Source organism: Polyodon spathula, chromosome 1 (assembly GCF_017654505.1).
Source record: "Polyodon spathula isolate WHYD16114869_AA chromosome 1, ASM1765450v1, whole genome shotgun sequence".
NCBI lineage: Eukaryota > Metazoa > Chordata > Actinopteri > Acipenseriformes > Polyodontidae > Polyodon > Polyodon spathula.
The window spans coordinates 43,733,688-43,755,396 of NC_054534.1; the positions used below are offsets into that span (position 1 = coordinate 43,733,688).

General features: G+C 36.6%; 1 protein-coding gene across 1 annotated transcript in view; it reads right to left on the reverse strand.

Moving 5' to 3' along the window:
- Nucleotides 1-8,568: 8,568 nt before the first annotated feature.
- Nucleotides 8,569-21,709, reverse strand: part of LOC121319039 (cytochrome P450 1A1) — a 29,420-nt gene continuing 16,279 nt past the window's right edge. The window contains exons 4-7 of the mRNA XM_041256266.1: nt 18,764-18,853; nt 18,030-18,159; nt 17,275-17,361; nt 8,569-8,957 (exon numbers count right to left, since the gene is read on the reverse strand). Coding sequence (XP_041112200.1) covers nt 8,675-8,957; nt 17,275-17,361; nt 18,030-18,159; nt 18,764-18,853 — 590 coding nt within the window. The 3' untranslated portion in view covers nt 8,569-8,674. The remainder of the gene's footprint in view (nt 8,958-17,274; nt 17,362-18,029; nt 18,160-18,763; nt 18,854-21,709) is intronic.

Below are 21,709 nucleotides of genomic sequence, written 5' to 3' on the forward strand. Positions count from 1 at the left end.
TGTATTATAGTATACAGTGCCTATAGAAAGTCTACACCCCTTGAACTTTTTTCATATTTTGTTGTGTCAGTGCCTCAGAGTTTCATGCATTTAAATGAGGATTTTTTTCCACTTATCTACACACCACACTCCACACTGTTAAGGGGAAAAAAGTTTTTAGTGAGAAAAAAATTATATATATATAAACAAAATGGAAAGACATAACTGAATAAGTCTCCACCCCTCCGAGTTAATACTTGGTGGAAGCACCTTTGGCAGCAATTACAGCTGTGTGTCTGTTTGGGATAGCTCTACCAACTTTGCACACCTAGATTTGGCAATATTTGACCATTCTTCTTTACAAAACTGTTCAAGCTCTGTCAAATTTCTTGGGGAGTGTTGATAGACAGAAATTTTTAAGTCTTGCCACAGATTTTCGATTGGATTTAGGTCAGGGCTCTGACTGGGCCACTCAAGCACATTTACCTTTTTAGTGCCTCAGCCACTCTAATGTAGCTTTGGCTGTGTCTTCCGTCCCAGTTTCAGCTTTCTTGCAGAGTGCCCCAGTCCCTGCCGAATGGAAACATTCCCCTAACATGATGGTGCCACCACCATGCTTTACTGTAGGGGTGGTTTTCTTTAGGTGATGCGCTGTATTGGGTTTGCGCCAAACAGAACGCTTTCAATTAAGGCCAAAAAGTTCAATTTTAGTTTCTTCAGACTTTTTGCCACATGGCTACAAAATCTCCTGAGTGTTTTTTTTTTTTGCATACTTTAAAATGGGATTCAAGGTGGGCTTTCTTGAGTAATGGCTTCCTTCTTGCCACCCTACCATACAGGACAGTTTTGTGCAGTGCTTGGGATATAGTTGTCACGTGCAGACTTTGACCAGTCTTGGCCATAAAAGCCTGTAGCTGTTGCAAAGTTGCCATTGGCCTCTTGGTAGCCTCTCTGATCAGTCTCTTTCTTGCTCGTCATCCAGTCTGGTGGGATGGCTTGATCTAGACAGGGTCTTGGTGGCGCCATATACTTTCCACTTCTTAATAATCATCTTGACTGTGCTCCAAAGGATATTCAAGGCCTTTGATATATATTTTTTTTTATACCCATACCCTGATCTGTGCCTTTCAACAACTTTGTCCCAGAGTTCTTTTGAAAACGCCTTGGTGCTCATGGTTGAGTCTGCTTTGAAATGCACTACCCAGCAGAGAAATCTACAAGAACTGCTTACTTTATCCTGAAATAATGTGAATCACTACAATTTAACACAGGTGGAAGCCACTTAACTTGGTGTGTGATTTTGAAGGCAATTGGTTACACCTGAGCTAATTTAGGACATTGTACCATATATAACCCTATATATATATATATATATATATATATATATATATATATATATATATACATACATACAGTGCCTTGCAAAAGTATTCAGACCCCTGACCAATTCTCTCATATTACTGAATTACAAATGGTACATTGAAATTTCGTTCTGTTTGATTTTTTTTTTTTTTTTTTTAAAACACGAACTCAAAAGCAATTATTGTAAGGTGACATTGGTTTTATGTTGGGAAATATTTTTAAGAAAAATAAAAAACTGAAATATCTTGCTTGCATAAGTATTCAACCCCTGTGCTGTGGAAGCTCCCAGTTTGCACCGATGAAAGAAATTGTCCTAACGAGGACACAATTACCTTACCATTGGCCTCCACCTGTGAACCATTAAAGTTGCTGTCACATTTTCTGGATAAAAACCCCACTGTTGAAGGATCACTAGTAAGACTGTGAATCTGAAGGAAAATGAAGACCAAAGAGCATTCTACAGAAGTTAGAGATAAAGTAATACAAATGCATAGATTAGGGGATAGGGTACAAAATAATATCAAAGTGTTTGGATATCCCAGTGAGACACAGTTGGATCAATAATCAGGAAGTGGAAGCTGCATCACACCACCCAGGCACTGCCAAGAAAAGGCCGTCCCTCAAAACTCAGCGCTTAAACAAGAAGGACACTTGTGAGAGAAGCCACAGAGAGGCCAACAATCACTTTGAAGGAGCTACAGAGTTCAGTGGCTGGGAGTGGAGTAATGGTGCACCAGACAACCATACCAAGAGCTATTCATAACACTGGCCTGTATGGGAAGGTGGCAAGAAAGAAGCCGTTACTCAAAAAGTACCATCTGAAAGCACATATGGAGTTTGCCAGAAAGCATGAGAGTGACCCAGCTGCGATGTGGGAAAAGGCTTTGTGGTCAGATGAGACCAAGATAGAGCTTTTTGGCCAAAATTCAAAACGCTGTGTGTGGCGCAAACCTAACACAGCCCATGCCTCAAGACACACCATCCCTACAGTGAAGTATGGTGGTGGCAGCATCATGCTGTGGGGATGCTTCTCATCAGCAGGGACTGGGCATCTTGTTACAATTGAAGGAAGAATGGATGGAGCAAAATACAGGAAAATACTGCAAGAGAATCTGCTTTAGTCCGCTAAAAAACTGAAGCTTGGGAGGAAATTCACCTTTCAGCAGGACAATGATCCCAAGCACATGGCCAAAGCAACACTGGAGTGGCTCAAGAACAAAAAGGTGAATGTCCTACAGTGTCCCAGTCAAAGTCCTGATCTCAATCCCATTGAGAATCTGTGGCACTATTTGAAAACTGCGGTCCAAAAGCGTCATCCAACCAACCTGAACAACCTGGAGAAAATCTGCCAAGAAGAATGGGCCAAAATCACTCCAACACTGTGTGCAAAACTGGTACATACTTACCCCAAAAGACTTAAAGCTGTTATTGCAGTGAAAGGTGGCTCTACCAAATATTAATGTGTGGGGGTTGAATACTTATGCAAGCAAGATATTTCAGTTTTTTTATTTTTCTTAAAAATATTTCCCAACATCAAACCAATGTCACCTTACAATAATTTATTTTGAGTTTTTGTTTTAAAAAAAAAAAAAAAAAAAAAAAAAACAAAACAAACAGAACGAAATTTCATTTATAATTCAGTAATATGAGAGAATTGGTCAGGGGTCTGAATACTTTTGCAGGCGCTGTGTATGTATGTATGTATATATATATATATATATATATATATATATATATATATATATATATATATATATATATATATATATATATGGGTGCTCAAAAGTTCTTTAAGCACGTGCCAAGACTAAAAAAGTGTTCTGACTTTTTCACCAATGACTCACTTCTTAGATTGGAAATGTCTGGTGAAGAATCTAAAGTTTACAGACCAGGAGTTAAATTTATAGCAGAAGTGATGGGGAATTTAAATGATTTTTATTGTGCTGAACATTAACTTCAATGACTTCCTGTTTTATTTACACGAGTCATCTCTCGCCCCAGGAGCGGGGGTTTGCCCAAGGAGAGTCCTGCGAGACAGTTTCGCAGAGAAATTTAATTATTACTTTTTAAGTCAAAACGTTTACGTTTTACTTTATGCAAATCAAATACATATTTGTTTGTTCAACTTGATCTCCCTGGTTTATTTTGTAATATTAATCCAAAGTTAGCAAAGCACTCGCGCAGTCAATTAAAAGTTGGCTGTATACATTTCAAAAAGTGTTTGGCAAAACGTTGTGTTTTTATTTAGTTTTTAACCTTAGATCCAGTTTGATTGCTTGTATTTATGACTGCACCTCAACTCCACTCTGTGTACATTCATTTACTGAACATTCAGCTTATTTTGTGTATTTCAAAGCTATTTTAAGCATAGCCTTCTTAAATAGCATATCACAAGTATATGATGACTATATAAATATATTAACATAGCCGAAAGTGCCACACACACACACACGCCTCGTAATCTTCCTATATCCCAGACTGTCTGAGGCTGTACGAGTACATTCTAACACTGGGACTCAAGGCGCTATTGAAACTATCTTTAAAAATTAAACAAACTATTGCTGGAAACAGTAGTTTAAGATGATCTGTGTTGGCTGCAAAAAAAAAAAAAAAAAAAAAAAAAGTAGACTAACAAGCAGACGAACAATAGATTTCTTAAAAACAATATTGAATGACATAATTCAGCAACATCTTCGAGTTTTCTAAACCTTTAAAACATGCTGACACATTAATTACAATGACCTTGTAATTCTCATTGACTATTTTGCTGCCTTTAATAATCCCCAAATATTAAACACGGGAGCAACGTTAACTACAAACCTGAAATGACAAAACCAAAGCTTTTGTGTTTTTCTTTATAAAAGACACTTTGGGGAGATCGTCTCGTCTCGTCCGAGTAAAAAAAGGCTGCAGTCATCCACTCATTTAAATGTGTTGGCATTATGTGTTTTTCCACTTTCTGTGCTCTTTTAAAACAATCCAAGGACTGTGACCGGCTTGTTCGGTAATTGTTTGGCCTGAACTTCAAGTTTGACTTTCTTGTTTTTGTGTACTACGCTATCAAGATGTTTGTTAATAAATTTTCTTAGATGATCCAGTACAAGTTGAGCAAAACAGAATCCCACCATTGACATGCAACGTCACCTTTTCACAGCTCTGAATGCGATCTTCTGTTGAAATTAATTTAGCTTGTTTCGATTTGTCAGCTGTGTGACCCATTCACAGTAGTAACCAAAGCTATTGTAGCGCTGCTTCTACTTGATAAAAGTATGAAATGAACAGTGGAGGTGAAGAGTTATGGAAAATACTATAAGGAAAATACAATGTATAATTGTTCACGGTTTTTTCCGTGAAATTTGTGATAACGTAAATTTTCCGGGGCCCTAAATATAAGGCTAGTAAGTATGATCTGTGCTCAATCTGTATCTAGTTATTACCTTCTCCACACACAGCCCTAGTAACGTCTGCCAGGCCCAAAATATTCTCTCCATGACTACTTCTTGCTCTCCTGTGCAGCTCTTCTGCTGGTTTTGTGACAGTGAATATGGTTTGGATATCAATTACCTCCCTTGTGGTATTTTATGGCGTGATTTGCATATATTTCCACACATTAACATTATTTATTATATTGAAATAACTCAAACGCAGTATTTTTTCCATGCGCTAGGTTGCCTGCCACTAATTAGTGAATACAGAAGGTGCACCAAGCACACAATAAAAGGGCTTACTGCATGCAACACACATAACCACTTTTTAATGCACAAGGCCCTAAATGGCGGAGTTGTTTAGTTCTGGTTTGGTAACATTCTTGGGTTTCTAAAGAAAATATGATCGAGTTAATAGAATTTTTTTTTTTTTCTTTTCACCTTACTGATTTAAATAGTGTCCATTCTCTCTATCTACTGATTCTTGAAAACATTTAAACACTTAGTTTGTTAGATTTTTTCATGCTTTTACTATGCTCCCCTGCACGTAGTTATGATTTTACTGGGTTTTTTTGTTACGTTTAGAGCACAGACACCTGAATCCTACATACTGTAGACATTCTAGAACTGCAATTAAAAATCTTCTTACCTAGCTATTTAAACCCTTTCTTGTGAAGCCTCTTTGAATTACTGAATATTCACTTAGAAGTGAGTAGTTTTTCGAGATTGACAATTATACTGTATTTACAGTATAATTGTAAATCTCGAAAAACTACTCACTTCTAAATTTTTTGTAGTCATTTTTGTATTACTTTAGTATAAATACATGTTAATTTGGATTCATATGTTGTTTTTTTCTGACTTTATGTGAACGAAAAGACACACATTTGCCCATTTTTCCATTGGAAATAGTGATATTTTGAAATATCATTGTCCCGGTCACAAAAGCAAAGTTTGTGGGGAATAATTGCCATTTTCTATACTTTTGAGGCATAAGCAATTAGGAAATAACACTTACTACCCAGGAACAAAAAAGAACAAAAATTTTGTTACACAGTGTTATTCATAAATCACAGATTTAATATACTTTGTTTTAATGTAGATCATATTCAGGTCCAGGTCCTTACCTTCACACCGACAGCTATTTGAAACCTGTTCTTTCATACCTGCCTGGCTTGTTAAATTATGAACGGGTGGATTAGTTTAACTCATTGCCAGTCAATCAGTGTTCTTGGATAGCTATGGCATCTTTTAATGCCTATCTTACATTCCAGGGTAAAGACTGTGCACTATTTGGGGTCCTACTTATTGCCTTCTACAATTTTACCCCATATTCTACCACAAAATTTATTTCCACATGTAACAGTGTGGACAACCGCTGCCATACGACAGAGACACAGAGGCTAACATTGAAACAGTGCTCAGGTGTTCAGGTTTTATTAACAGTTGACACAGTGTATGTGAAAATAAGAGATATAAAAATACAAAACCAAACATTGTGCAAAAACAGCTAATAAAACAAAAGTTGGCTAAGCGCTGCTCCCACTATGAGGGGGGTCCCGCTTCAGGAACCTTCTCCCTAACACACACTACACTTAGCTGGGATTCACAATCCCCTAAATTAAATCCCTATATGCTAAACACTGGAACCCCCACTATCCGCACGGTCATTCCTGTGTATTTGGTTCACTCACCCTGGCTAAGACATGCAGTCATGAGCTTCAAGCATGTAGATGAAGGACCCTTTTTAAAGGCATGTGGCTATGGTTAATTAATAATCAATTAATCAAACACTTGTCACTGAATGGAATTAAATCGCATGTAAGAATACAAGTTTGTCTCTTGGATTTTATGAAGATGTTTTTGTTGTATGTGATAATGCTATTCAGTTGCCTGCTGTTAAGGGCTAAATATATTCTTTATATCTTGATTAACTAATTTGGACATCCATTTAATTTAATTAAATTTCTCATTATATTTAGTTCTGGTTTTAGTAATTTCCTCCTTCTGTTTTGACAACTCTTTCAGACTTTTTTTTTTTTTACTATGGTAAAAAAAAATATACTGAAACTAAATGTAATGCCTAAAGGTATACTTGAAATATGAAATGCATACAGTTATGAAGATGTGAGTTAATAGCTTGAAATAGAGCTTGAAGCAATTCCTAACACTGAAGATAAGAAATGTGAAATATGCTTCAGCATGTGTGCGTGGGTGTATACGGTATAAACCTAAAGAATGCATGATGGTCTTCATGCTGTACCTCTGCCAGTTACGAACTGCTTCTGAAATGATTTAGGTAACTGACATTTTTGCTGTATTCTTGTACCATTTTAATCAATATGATGATCTGCTGTGTTAGTGCCTGAATGAAGCAGTTTTCCTACATTCAACCATCCCAATTTCCCATATAATGAGACATTCTTTTCTTCCCCAAATACCAAACCGCACAACTTCGTGGGGGTTCCCAGAGTTAAGTATCACAACTATATTTTTATTAGCCTTATATAACAATGCAACAAAAACTGAGCACTTTATAATATATAATCATATTGATAACAATAATCATTTATAAAAGTGTAGCTATCTACATACAAAAGTGTTATATCATGGATTAACATACACAATGTATTATTTGTTTGTATTCATTCCAGGCATCAATGTACTTGTAGCATGCATTTAGACTGTCTTTGACAGAAATAACATTAAGCATCACTCAAATGCTGCCACCTCACTCTGGGTCAAAATACACACATACTGTGCCAGTAGTCTACATCAACAAAATTGTTATTTGCCCCTTTTTGAAAAGTGCTGAACTGTATAGGCTACCTCGCCAGCTGTCATTTTAATCAGCTCATTATTAGTCTTATGTTAGCATGTTACAATTGTTATTTTTTTCTTCGGAATTGTTCAGTTCTCTAAATAAAATATTAGTACACTCCTCAATTTTGGAATAACATGCACAACACTATGTTACACAAAAAAACAGTGTGATTGTGCGACAGACAGCGAATGAATCTTAGTCAGCAATCTCCCTCCCGACCTGTCAGGGTGCTGTATAACAGGAACAGTGTGCCTCTTACTGGATGGTCTGGCAGTTCATTCCAACGTCAGTAGGAAGCCAGCCATCCAGGAAGGGAGCAGAGTCACAATGTCTGAAGTTATCTACTCCATCGAACTAGCTATCGCAAGGGGGGGTGTGACGATGTGATATGTTCCTTCTTTATGGTTAGTGAGAGGACCCATTTAGGAAACGGAAGTAATTAATTATCGTGACTGTTTACTGAATTAATTCTGCTCTGTACTAGAGAATTCTACAGGAGAATGTCAGGCCATTCGTCCGTGAGCTGAAGCTGAAGCGCATCTGCGTCATGTAGCAAAACAATGATCCGAAACAAACAAGCAAGTCTACATCAGAATGGTTGAAGAACAAGAAATTTAAAGTTTTGGAATAGCCTAGTCAAAGTAGAGACCTAAACTCCATTGAGATGTTGTGGCAGAACCTGAAATTAGCCGTTTATGCTCGAAAACCCACAAATGTCACTGATTTGAAGCAGTTCTGCATGAAGGAGTGGGCCACAGCGCTGTAAGAGACTGATCAATAACTACAGGAAGCGTCTGGTTACAATTATTGCTGCTAAAGGTGGCGTAACCAGTTATTGAATGTAAGGGGGCAATTACTTTTTCACACGGGAGCATTGGATGTTGCGTTACTTTAATAAATAAATGAAATAAGTATCAATTTTGTGTTATTTGTTCACTCAGGGTCCCTTTTATCTAAAAATAGACTTTGGTTGAAGATCTAATAACATTGTGTCAGAAATATGCAAAAATGCAGAAAATCAGGCAGGGGACAAATAGTTTTTCACGGCACTGTACTATGATGGAGTTCTGTTGTGTGTGCATTGTTAAAGTCTCTGAGAAACTGTGACCGTATATGGTTTAGGTTTCATTGTCAGTCCATAATCAGCGGAAAGGCTAAGCGTTTGTCCAGATGCATTTTCAATCTTCAAGCGATGTAGTAATGTTGTTAAGAAGATGAACATCTCAAACCGAGCAAAGACATCCCCGACACACCTTCGCTTACCAAGTCCGAATATCATGACTTTCTCAATCAGGTCCTTATTTAACTGTCCCGACTCATCTAAAAATCTTTCAGGATCAAATGAATTTGGATCATTCCACAGGTCTCTGGAGAAGACAGAAAATCAACAGAAGACATCACTGACATAAGTCGAGTGTTTATTCAATGTTGTGTTTAAGACTAACACCATTTTAAACTACTCGAACAATAAAATAGCTATACGTAAAATGCTACATTTAATTGTTTTGTGTGTTTTCCAATGTGTCTGATGAGAAGGTTTATGATTAGGGATCTACTTAAATCAAGGTAAATTTACATTATTTTTCACAGGTAGGTTGCGGAATAAAATTTCAAGGACCTGTTTAAACATTAAATAAACCTAAGTAGACAGTATTTCAGAACATTATAAAGCCTAATAAACAGTGGTACTTGCTTCCTTACTTAAACAGAATTCTGTCATTTGTTAAAGACAAGCATGCAGCATCCCCCTGCAGTTGACTTGTCCATACATTGAGACTGAACGTCTGCATCCACTGAATTGGTTGGAAGTGTAAGGCAAAGCTTTGCCAAGTTATACAGATACCAAAACTTGGTTACCAAAGGGAATCTATAATACTTTAATAAAGGAAATGTATGCAGCACATTCATTGTCATGTTATTTGTCCCATCCAGTTTGGTTTCTGAAAGCTGTTTATTTGACGTTCTGTTCAGCAGCCTCTATAGTAACCTTGTTTAATGTGCGATTCTGAAGCTAAATAGCGATCGATCGATCGTATTTTCTCCAAAGACACATTAAGATATGCAAAACAATTACCTCAATCTGCATGTACAGTTTCTTTGGGAAATATCTTGAAATGATCATCTGCCGAAATACACTTTGCTTTTTCTCTCGTCCATTTCTACTATTTTACCTCCAATGCTGAAAACTAGATTTTAGCAACCTAAATAAAAACAAGGCAGCAACAACTTTTGTCCCAACCCCTACAGCACAGTAAAGGTCACAGAAAAGACGCACCGATAGGCTGATGAAAACTTCATTCTCATTTGAATAGTAAATCGCTTTCAAGAATTTTTTTGTAAATGTTATTTGTGGACATTTTTTTTTTTTTTTTGCTTAAGTGCAATGCACACAGGATGGCGAAGGAATAAAAAAGAGCTATCTACAGAAGGAAGATACGTAGTTTGTGTCGCTTGCATTGTGCAGTATTCATTTAAACTAGCTTTCTTTTGTTTTCTCTCCATCCTTGTCCGGTTTGCATTGGCCCCTGAAAGAGGTGAATTTCGCAGTGACCCCTCAAATTTTACGATTTCCATGAAATCGCGATTTAAGTAGACCCCTATTTATTATTTTAACAACCAAAGTTATAAACAATGAGAGATGTGTAGCAAACTTAAGAATTATCAGGAATTTAACTAAGCTCTTAAGTAGAAAAAAAGATAAAATACATGTGCTGAAATCATTTTTATCCATAGCCACTCACACTAGCACATTCTGCCTTGCTTTGATTAGAACCACCTCATAAGGAAGCAAGCAGCTTGAACTGATAACACCGTGTAACAAAAAAAAAAAAAAAAAAAAATTGTTCCTGGGTAATAAGTGTTATTTCCTAATTGCTTATGCCTCAAAAGTATAGAAAATGGCTATTATTCCCCACAGACTTTGCTTTTGTGACCAGGACAGTGATATTTCAAAATATCACTATTTCCAATGGGAAAATGGGCAAATGTGTGTCTTTTTGTTCACATAAAGTCAGAAAAAAAACAACATATGAATCCAAATTAACATGTATTTATACTAAAGTAATACAAAGATGACTACAAAAGATTTAGAAGTGAGTAGTTTTTCGAGATTTACAATTATACTGTATTTACATGTTAATTTGGATTCATATGTTGTTTTTTTCTGACTTTACGTGAACGAAGACACGCATTTGCCCATTTTCCCATTGGAAATAGTGATATTTCAAAATATCACTGTCCTGGGCACAAAAGCAAAGATTGTGGGGAATAATAGCCATTTTCTATACTTTTGAGGCATAAGCAATTAGGAAATAACGTTTACTACCCAGGAACAAAAATTGTGTTACATAGTGTAATGAGTGATTAAGTTCATGAAATGGTGTACAATTATAGTCACTAAGTGTAAATCAATCAATAAATACATACATTTGAAAGTTGGTGTTAAGCCAATTAACTTTTGGATCTGAAGTATAATAAAATATAATGGGTGGCAGTCAAGTGGTTAAGGTTTAGCAGGGAGTCAACCTCAGAAAGGTAAGTCACGACACGTTGGGCCTGCAAAGAAGGAGGTGAGGATAAGATGGCCGACAAGAGGATGAAGGCATAGTAAGCTTACATTCCCCCTTTGTTATATATTGGTTAATTTGATTAATTGATTGATTTATTGCATTATTGATTGATTTAAGCCTCTGCAATGCTCCAATACCACACCTAAATAAATCACCCACTCTATATCGCAGCTGTCGGGTTCCAATATAAATCCGCTATATATCGAGGGCCGCGATATAGCGAGAGACCCATGGAAAAACAAATACTGTACAACCACTCCCTCGTTTTATCAGGGGCAACAGGGTCCAGTGTAAGTCTGCTTTTTCTCATTTTTTCAAATAAAAAGCAGCACACCATTTTCATTTTTACTGTGGAAGGGAATTGCTTCTCATCAACTTCAGTCTCCAATTAATTTCACAAGTCCTACTCTCCTTTCTCAAATACACAAACCCACTGCATTAAAAGAATCCATTCACAACAACAACATAGGAGGCTTGTTGCTATGGAGCTGACGTCACTGCCATGACTTTTGCTGGTGCATTGCTGCTGCCACGTGTGAACACCTTGTTGGCTAAAATAAAAACCGTTTCAGCAAGTAGATATTTAATTTGCTTTGTGTTATTGTGCAATACGTGTTTATGCGATAACAGTACGATATTAATTCCTTGTTTTTAATTGTTTTGTATATTGTAGTTCGTGATATGCAGTACGAAATAAATTGAACATTAATTGTAAGTGCCTATGTATATTGCAGCTGAGGCATATGCAGTTAGACAGTAAAAATGGGGAGCCAACTCCAGCACAGCGACATATCCGAATCCACAGTATAGTGAGGGGTGATAATGAGGGGTGGGTGTATATATTGGACCCCGACACCCACGATATATAGGGTGGGTGATGTGTGTGTGTGTGTGTGATATATATATATATATATATATATATATATATATATATATATATATATATATATATATATATATATATATATATACACACACACACACACACAAATAGTCATCACATCCTTGAACATTTTTGACATTCTACTGCCTAAGTAGCATAAGTCTTCACACCCCTTGAGTCAATAGCTGGTGCAAGCCCCTTTTGCAGCAATAACAACCATGAGTCGTTTTGGGTAAGTGTCTACCATATTAGCACAGCTGGATGGGGTAGGTTTTGGCCATTCTTGGCAGAATAGCTCAAGCTCTTTTAAGATGGCTGGGGATCATCTGTGGACTGCAGTCTTTAAGTCTTACCACAGATTTTCAACAGGATTCGGGTCTGGGCTTTGACTAGGCAACTTGAGGACATTCACTTTCTTCTTGCTGAGCCACTCCATTGTTGCTTTGGCTTTGAGTTTAGGATCATTGTCCTGCTAAAAGGGGACTCTTCTCCTCAGTCCCAGATCTCTGGCAGACTGGAACAGGTTTTCCTCCAGGATCTGCTTGTACTTTGCACCATCCATCTTTCCCTTGATCTTCACAAGCCTCCCTGTCCTTTTCACCATTTGTTGCCTTATAGCCAGGAATTTAAATGCATTAAAATGTTTTTTTTTTTTTTTTCCCCCCATTTATCTACACATCCTATCCCACAACTTCAAGTGAAAAAAATATTCTAGAAATTTATAGAAAATTAATTAAAAATAGAAACTGAAATAGCTTGGTTGGATAAGTGTCCACCCCCTTGAAATAGCAATCCTAAATTAGCTCAAGTGTAACCAATTGCCTTCAAAATCACACACCAAGTTAAGTGGCCTGTGTTAAATTGTAGTGATTTATATTTTTTCAGGATAAATTCAGCAGTTCCTGTAGGTTCCCTCTGCTGGGCAGTGTATTTCAAAGCCCAAATCATGGGATGGGTATAAAAAATATATCAAACGCCTTGAATATCCCTTGGAGCACGGACAAGACGATTATTAAGAAGTGGAAGGTGTATAGCACCACAAAGACCCTGCCTATATCAGGCCGTCCCTCCAAACTGGATGACCGAGCAAGAAGGAGACTGATCAGAGAGGCTACCAAGAGGCCAATGGCAACTTTGCAAGAGCTACAGGCTCTTGAATGGTCATGTGCATGTGCATGTGACAACAATATCCCAAGTAATGCACAAATCTGGCCTGTATGATAGGGTGGCAAGAAGGAAGCCATTACTCAAGAAAGCCCACCTTAAATCCCATTTTAAGTATGTAACACACCCAGGAGATTCTGTAGCCATGTGGCAAAATGTTTTGTGGTCTAACAAAACTAAAATGGAACTTTTTGGTCTAAATGCAAAGCGGTATGTTTGGCACAAACCCAACACAGTGCATCACCCAAAGAACACCATCCCTATTGTGAAGCATGGTGATGCCAGCCTCATGTTATGGGGATGATTCTCATTGGCAGGGACTGGGGCACTTGCAAGGACAGAAGGGAAGATGAATGGGGCAAAGTACAGAGAAGTCCTTGAGGAAAACCTGTTACTATCTACAAGAAAGCTGAAACTGGGACGGAAGTTCACCTTTCAGTATGACAACGAACCAAAGCACACAGCCAAACCTACACTGGAGTGGCTAAGGAACGAAGAGGTAAATGTCCTTGAGTGGTCCAGTCAGAGCCCCGACCTAAATCCAATCAAAAATTTGTGGCATGACTTGGAAGATTGCTGTCCATCAACGCTTGAACTTGACAGAGCTTGAACAGTTTTCTAAAGAAGGATGGTCAAATAAAGCCAAATCTAGGTGTGCAAAGTTGGTAGAGACCTATCCCAACAGACTCACAGCTGTAATTTCTGCCAAAGGTGCTTCCACCAGGTATTAACTCAGGGGGGTGGAAACTTATCCAATTATGATCTTTCAGTTTTGTATTTTTAATATATAATTTTTTCCTCAATAAAAACTTGTTTTCCCCTTAACAGTGTGGAGTATGGTGTGTAGATAAGTGGAAAAAAAAATCCTCATTTAAATGCATGAACTTTGAAGCACTGACACAGCAAAATGTGAAAAAAAGTTCAAGGGGGGTAGACTTTCTATAGGCACTGTATATATACCGAGCATCAAATAAACTTAACACTATTATACACATTTATTTTTTAAATAAAAAAGGTATATAAATGAAGGACATTGACAAAATGTCTTTGGTTACTTTTTAATCACTCATTCATCCTTGACCATGACACGCTTGAGTGGCTATGACTGAAGCATATGCACTTAATCACCTAATTAGTGAGACAGTTGATTAGACACTGGATATGGAGTGATTTCAGCTGTTGAATTGCATGCTTGAATAAAAGCAAATTATAATAAAAAAACAATATGTCATGTCTGTCAAGAGAGCACCGTGCAATCAGCATGTTTGGAGAATGGCCTAGGGCAGCACACTGTGGCTCGCTGTCTTGGATACTCACAGCCAGCAATTTCAAACCTGTTGAGACGGTATAACCGGACACACTCTCCACACTCTGTCAATGACAGGCCACGAATTGGGAGACCAAGAGTCACAACAATTGCCTAAGATCGACAGATCATTTTGCAGCATTTTCGTGATGTCAATTGTTAATCAGCACAATAAAAAAAGTCACTGCACCTGCTCTAAAACTGAGTTTGTTATTTTTCGATCACATCTAGTGAATTTGATCCAAATATAAGTGATACGTTTCTTTTGATGCTCAGTATATATATATATATATATATATATATATATATATATATATATATATATAGACACACACACTGAGTGTACAAAACATTAGGAACACCTGCTCTTTCCATGAAATATACTGACGAGGTGAATCCAGGTGAAAGCTATGATCCCTTATTGATGTAACCTGTTAAATCCAATTCAATCAGTGTAGATGAAGGGGAGACAGGTTAAAGAAGGATTTTTAAGCCTTGACACAATTGAGACATGGATTGTGTGTGTGCCATTCAGAGGGTAAATGGGCAAGACAAAAGATTTAGGTGCCTTTGAACGGGGTATGGCAGAAAGTGCCAGGCACGCCAGTTTGAGTGTGTCAAGAACTGCAACGCTACTAGGTTTTTCACGCTCAGAAGTTTCCCGTATGTATCAAGGAAGGTCCACCACCGAAAGGACATCCAGTCAAAGGCAGGCCAGTGATCGAAAACGGCTCATTGATGAAAGACGCCAAAGGAGGCTGACACGAATTGAGGCTGATGAATTCCTGTTCCTGCTGTTTCACACTGATGGGAGAACTAAGGTATGGAGAAAACCACATGAGTACATGCATCCATCATGCAGTGTGTCAATATTGCAGGCTGGTGGTGGTGGTGTGATGGCGTGGGGTGTGTTTTCATGGCACATATTAGGCCCCTTGATAAACGTTTAGCAACGTTTGAATACTACAGGATATCTGAACATCATTGCCAATCAGGTGCATGCCTTCATGGCAGCAGTGTATCCATCTGCGAATGGAGTTTTTCAGCAGGAAAATGCCCCATGCCACAAGGTTAGGATTGTCCAGGAATGGTTACACAAACATGACAGTGAATTCAGTGGCCTGCCCAGTCACCAGATCTAAATCCAATTGAGCATCTGTGGGATGAGATGGAATGAGCTATTCGGAGTAGAGATCCACTACCAGCCAACTTGACAAGCATTGAAGTCAACATGGGCCAGCATCCCTGTGGAACGCTTTTGACACCTCGTAGAGACCATGCCCCGACAAACTGAGGTTGCTCTGAGGGCAAAGGGGGATGCAACTCAACATTACAAAGGTGTTCCTAATGTTTTGTACACTCAGTGTAATATATATATATATATATATATATATATATATATATATATATATATATATATATATATATATATATATATATATATATATATATATATATATAAACACACACACACACACAGTCTACTCCACTTCTTTGCATATTGAACAATTGCATCAATCGCTTACTTTAATAGCATGCAGCTGGTCCCATTTTTTTAGTGCATCACTTAACTGCATGAAGCTGGCCTGCCCCAAAGTCCATTGCACATTGCATTTTAATTTGGATAATTGTGTAATGCAAACAATGTTTCAGTGTTAAATAAAAAAAAAAAAAGAAAGTTTGAGTGTTTCATAAATAGAAGTGACGTAGAGCGCATAGCAACAGCACGACAGCAGGAAAAGCCATCAAGAAAAAGACACTGAAAATGGCTAAACGAATCTGTAAAACTCAAGCCTCAGCACATGAGCCTCCATGGAGGCAAATGTTTGTCAGTGATATGAGTTTTTTTTTTCGTTTTTTATTTTGTTTATTTATTTTAAGAGTTTAAGAGTTTTTTTTTTATCTGCAATCAGACGAATACTGTGCTCCATCAAATATTGTTTTGCTACTTTGTAGTCACAAGATCTATAGTAAGGTACTGTACACACCTATTTAACTTATGTTTTATTTTACTGTATTACAATAATATTACAGTTTGTGCAGACTGTTATATACTGTACATTATTTTACTTTTCATATCGTGTGTTGCCAGAGAATAGTGTTTGTATTGGGTGCATAACTTATTTCAAATTGGTTTGAACTTGTACAGCATTTCAAGCTACTTGTAATAAAATATAAGTGAAAAATAAAATTATGTATATATATTTATTGTTTTATTATGTATTAAAGCACTAGAGCTTTAAAACCAAGCAAGAAATTACCATTAGCCAAGAAAAAGGGACATACTAAACAAGAATAAGGATTTTTCAGACTAAAAAATAATGCATGGAGGTTTTTTGGCAGGATAATAAGAGAGTGTTCAGGACACAAGTTTATTTACATACTTGTGCTTGTTGTGCAATACTGAACTTTGATGTGGTTTCCTGGATACTGGCTCAAGTTAAAGTTACTCAACACATGCTTGTCAGTGGGCTGAGACAACTACTGATCCATCCTCAAAATCCAAAGACATATTTTAACTGTGAATGGGGAACACTATTTAGAAAGCAATGTGTACTTTAGGGGGTCATTATGTATAACAAAATAGGGAAAACATTACAGTAATTGTATGCAAAGAAGTGTATCCAATAATTGATTTTACCTCACTAGTTTCTATACCACTTGTTTATTTATGTTATGAAGGTATTCTGTAAATGCTATTCACAATTTTAAGACACAAATATTCCGGTTAAACATGTTATAATGAAACTGAACATACTTACACATCATGATTGATTTGATACTGATTTATGAAAACACAAGTGTCTTTGGGAATGAAATATCCATTGAGGGTGGTGTTTGCCGTAGTGCTAGATGAAAAAAAAGATTGAAAAGGACCATCAACAAGTATTTATTTATTTATTTATTGATTGATACATTTTTCAACCCAAATTGAAATGATCAAGTCGAATGTTGCCTTGCTACTGAAACTGAAGATCAACAGACGACCTTCATTCCCAGTGTCAAGCCAATCGCCTCTTTTCACCCACTGACCCTAAACCAAAGATGTTCCCAAGCCACTGAACCCTGGAGACCAGGCCCATCGTGGAAAGCCTCTGCCAGTCACCTGCTTGGTAGAGGCACTGAAGGTGTGACAATTAATTATACCAGACACTACCCTCCAGCAAGTACTGAGGAGGAATAAAAAATGCAGAATGACTGACTGTTGGGCTGTTTTATGTCCATTTTACCCAACTTGCCAACTATCTTGATATAGTACCTCCCTTTGAAAAATGTCCTGAAAGTTTTAATGAGAAAGCCATCCTAATGGCTTTCTAATCAATGACCAGTAACTAATCAATGACCATGTGGAACATTTGTTCTATATTTTAAAGTGGTATGCTGTCCCAATTCTGTATCCCCAAACTTCTAAAGGACACACACATATATATATATATATATATATATATATATATATATATATATATATATATATATATATATATATATATATATATATATATCATATATATTTTACCAGATGGTCACTGGAATTGTAAATGGTACGTATGATGCATGTCTAAACACCTCATAAATAAATGCCTCAGTGTAAGGCATTAATGGCTTATCTTCAAACCTTGGAAGCCTGCATGAACCAATTTTATCATCTAAATCAAAAGAAAAAAAAATGTTATTGGAATATAGGTTTATAGAATAAGGAAGAATTAAAACAATTTATATTAACAAATCAGAACCAGAATAAATAAATACAGCTATGAATAAAGGTTTTGTACAGCCCTGTAGATTGAACTAATTTTCCTTCATAAAGTCGAATAAAGTTATGTTAACATAAAAAATTACATACTGTGTAATAGTTTTCCATATACTTATACAAAAAACTGACAAATTGAAAAATGGGACATTTTGGACTGGAGATGAAATACTGTACTACTGTCTTCTGGTAGACTTTTGCAATACCATTTTATAGTTTCTTTAATTAAAAATCTAAATTATGTACACATAGTTTTGTTTTTTTTCATATCTCAATCCTAAAATTCTAGGTGATGATAAAGTTTAGGCCATAGCTGTACCTGTGTAGAAACACGTGTACAGAATATAGGAATACAGAGGCTTTATAATGGCATAACTAGCCAGCAGAATAACGATCAGACTGGCAGCAGGTACTTCATGTTGCCTGAGGTGAATAATGTAGTGAAGCAGCTGCATACTCTCTAAAAAAAATAATAATAATTTTGGTAAGCTATACTTTACCAATTTCCTGTTGGATTTTTGCCTGGGTGTCTGGGAACTGTATAAGGTACAGTAAACTCCACTGTAAACCTGCTATTATTGTATCAAAACCTAAAAAAAAAAGTTAATAGTTTACAAAATGTACAATTTTCCTTTTTAATGTGACAAGGTTAGAACACTGCAAGGATATATTTTTCAACCTAATCACGTTACTAATTATATCTCTGTTTCCCATCATTATACATTCATTGACCTTCTGCTCACCCCTCCATTGCTCTTTTCCCTTCCATTTTACCCCTTTAATATTTCCTTTAAGACACAATCTTCTTCCTTCATTTAGAGCAGTTAAATACTGCAGATCCCTGTTACATCCCAAGTCTCTCTATGTTACATTTGTAATTCTGCCACCAGCACACTATTTAAAATACCAACTGTTACGCCATTCCCCTCTTTCCACGTGCCAAAACTAATCAACAAATGTTACCAAGTTACTGAACCTCAGAGACAAGACCCTGGACTTGCTGGGAGTTTGATTTGTCGCTGATGCGTGAGGCCCCAGTGGACTTTCCTTCCTAACCCTATGGATCAATGTACCACAAATGCTTTTACTAGGTGAACCCAACTGGGGACACCCTCCCTGGTTTTGCTGAAACTATGCATAGGCTTTAATTACCTTGTTTTGGATAATTCCAGTTCAGGTTTTTGCACCACATAATAGCTGTTGTTGATTTCAGCAAAAATAAATCTATTGAAGGAGCTGCATTGTATGTCAAACTTAAGTGTGATTGAGTAGCAGTACCAAAGAACATAATCTGAAACGTGTACATGTATATAACATGTATAGGCATGCACAGTAGCAATAAAGTACAAAATGCCCAAACTGCTTTTGAAAAGGAATGAAAGTATAACACTCTAAAAAACACTTTAAAATATACTACTTTAAACAGTATTCATCATTTTAAGATAAAAACAGCTTTATCAACTCTGTCATGAGTTATGTAACACTGTGTAATTGATTGAACATTTATCATACATATGGAAACCACATAATTCCATATAATTGTATTGTTGCTAGAAATATTCCACCTTCCTTGCCACCCCCTAGTAAAAATGTTATTGTTTTGTAAAAAATAAATACATAATAAAACTAAATATGTGAATGCGAATCAATAAAAGGCATTTAAACCCCCCCAAATTAAATAAAGTAAAAGAGCAAGCACATTCTGAATTTGGATTAAACCATACTGTCTTTTCTAACCACAAGGTTAGAAATTAACACAATTGAAACTTGCTAGTTCTGATGTAAACTTAATAGTCCTTGTGAAAACATACATACTAGTGTGATGTATATCAAAACTTAATAGTCCTTTTATTACATATATAAGTATATATATATATGTATACATTAATATCATGTTGTCTAGAAAATATATATATTATATATATATCTGATATATATAATATCTTGTTTGTGTCTATGGAATATTATATATATATCTTGTCTATATAAACAAAAGGGCACCTTTTTTAAACGACGGCATCGTACTAGACCTGTGTTTTACTTGTCGATCCGTGGGCAGCTGGCCAACATCTAGGTTCCCATTCTTTAAGAAGATAGAAATTTTAGCTCCGAATAGTCATGGGTTGCAGAAACTTATGGAGATATAATATGTAATACCTAGAACTACCGCAGCTGTCATTTTGACTTTCACAGAAAAAACAGTGGGTTTGGCTTAGTGCTGCTGAAGAGATTTGCACTTGTTTTGAACAGCTACCGGAGACATTTTCAGATGAGATTGATCAACAGCTGTAAAAATACTTATTTTCTATTTAAAAATACTTATTTTCCAATTAAAGTGTACAGACCAATACAATGCAGGACTGAACGGCAAGTCTTTAGTATACTGAAAAAAAAAAAAAGTTTGAATAATATTGTAACAAACAAAGATAGAAATTACCGTTGAATAGCTAACAGCCACTACTTTCTGCCATCTTGGAATCCATGATAACAACTAACCTGCTCCCTTGCAATATTTATAGTTAAGGATAAACACGCTCATTAACATTTACGCATGAAATGCGTGTTTCCATATGAAACTGGTTGTGGATTTTCCTGTGTGTTTTGTTATTTACACAAGTAAATGCGATTTACCCTATCCTTCTCTTTGGCCATTTTTTTCAGCCACAAACCTGATCTACACAAGTTTTCTCCTAAACGTGCATGCGCATCATCATTTCACGTGTAAATTGACCCGTATGGAAACCCCACGATTGTTCGTTGTTTTCTATGAAAAATACAAGAAAGACTTTTTTTATGCAAGAAGCAAACAATTTGCTGTCAGTGCCAAGTTCTGAGGTAACAATTAATTCAAACTGACTCTGACAGGACTCGAAGGCTACGATGTGCACAGCAATGGATTCATGTGAGATTTGGCTACAGAATATACAAGTGGTACTTTTTGATCTCAGAATACAACTTGCCACAATTCATTACTTAATTTTTCCCACAGAATATGCAGGTGGCATGTTCTGACCCTAAAATATAACTTGCCACAATTTAACACTAGAATGACCAAGGCAGTAATTCTGACCGTTTTTGGAATTTAAATTAAAATTGTAGTGTGTGTTTAAGATATGGAGCTGTGCTTTCCTGACATTTCCTAAATATACAGTATGTACTAATTACCCTGACAGAGAAAGAATTATGTAACTGCAAAAATTAGGGAGATATAATATTGTCATACCTATTCCAACCAGGAGCTGTCAAAACTGACCGATACCTATAAAACATCAGAGCAATTAAATGTTGTGGTGTTATTTGTATTTATCAGTCCGGACTTGCCGCCATGGACTGAAGTTTGATAATAGCAGCCTTCATTCCTCAAGTGAGCAGTCTTCTGATATTTCTATTGTTTCAATGAGCCTCCTGATAGCCCATCAATCAGCCTTGACAGCTCACAGCACCAG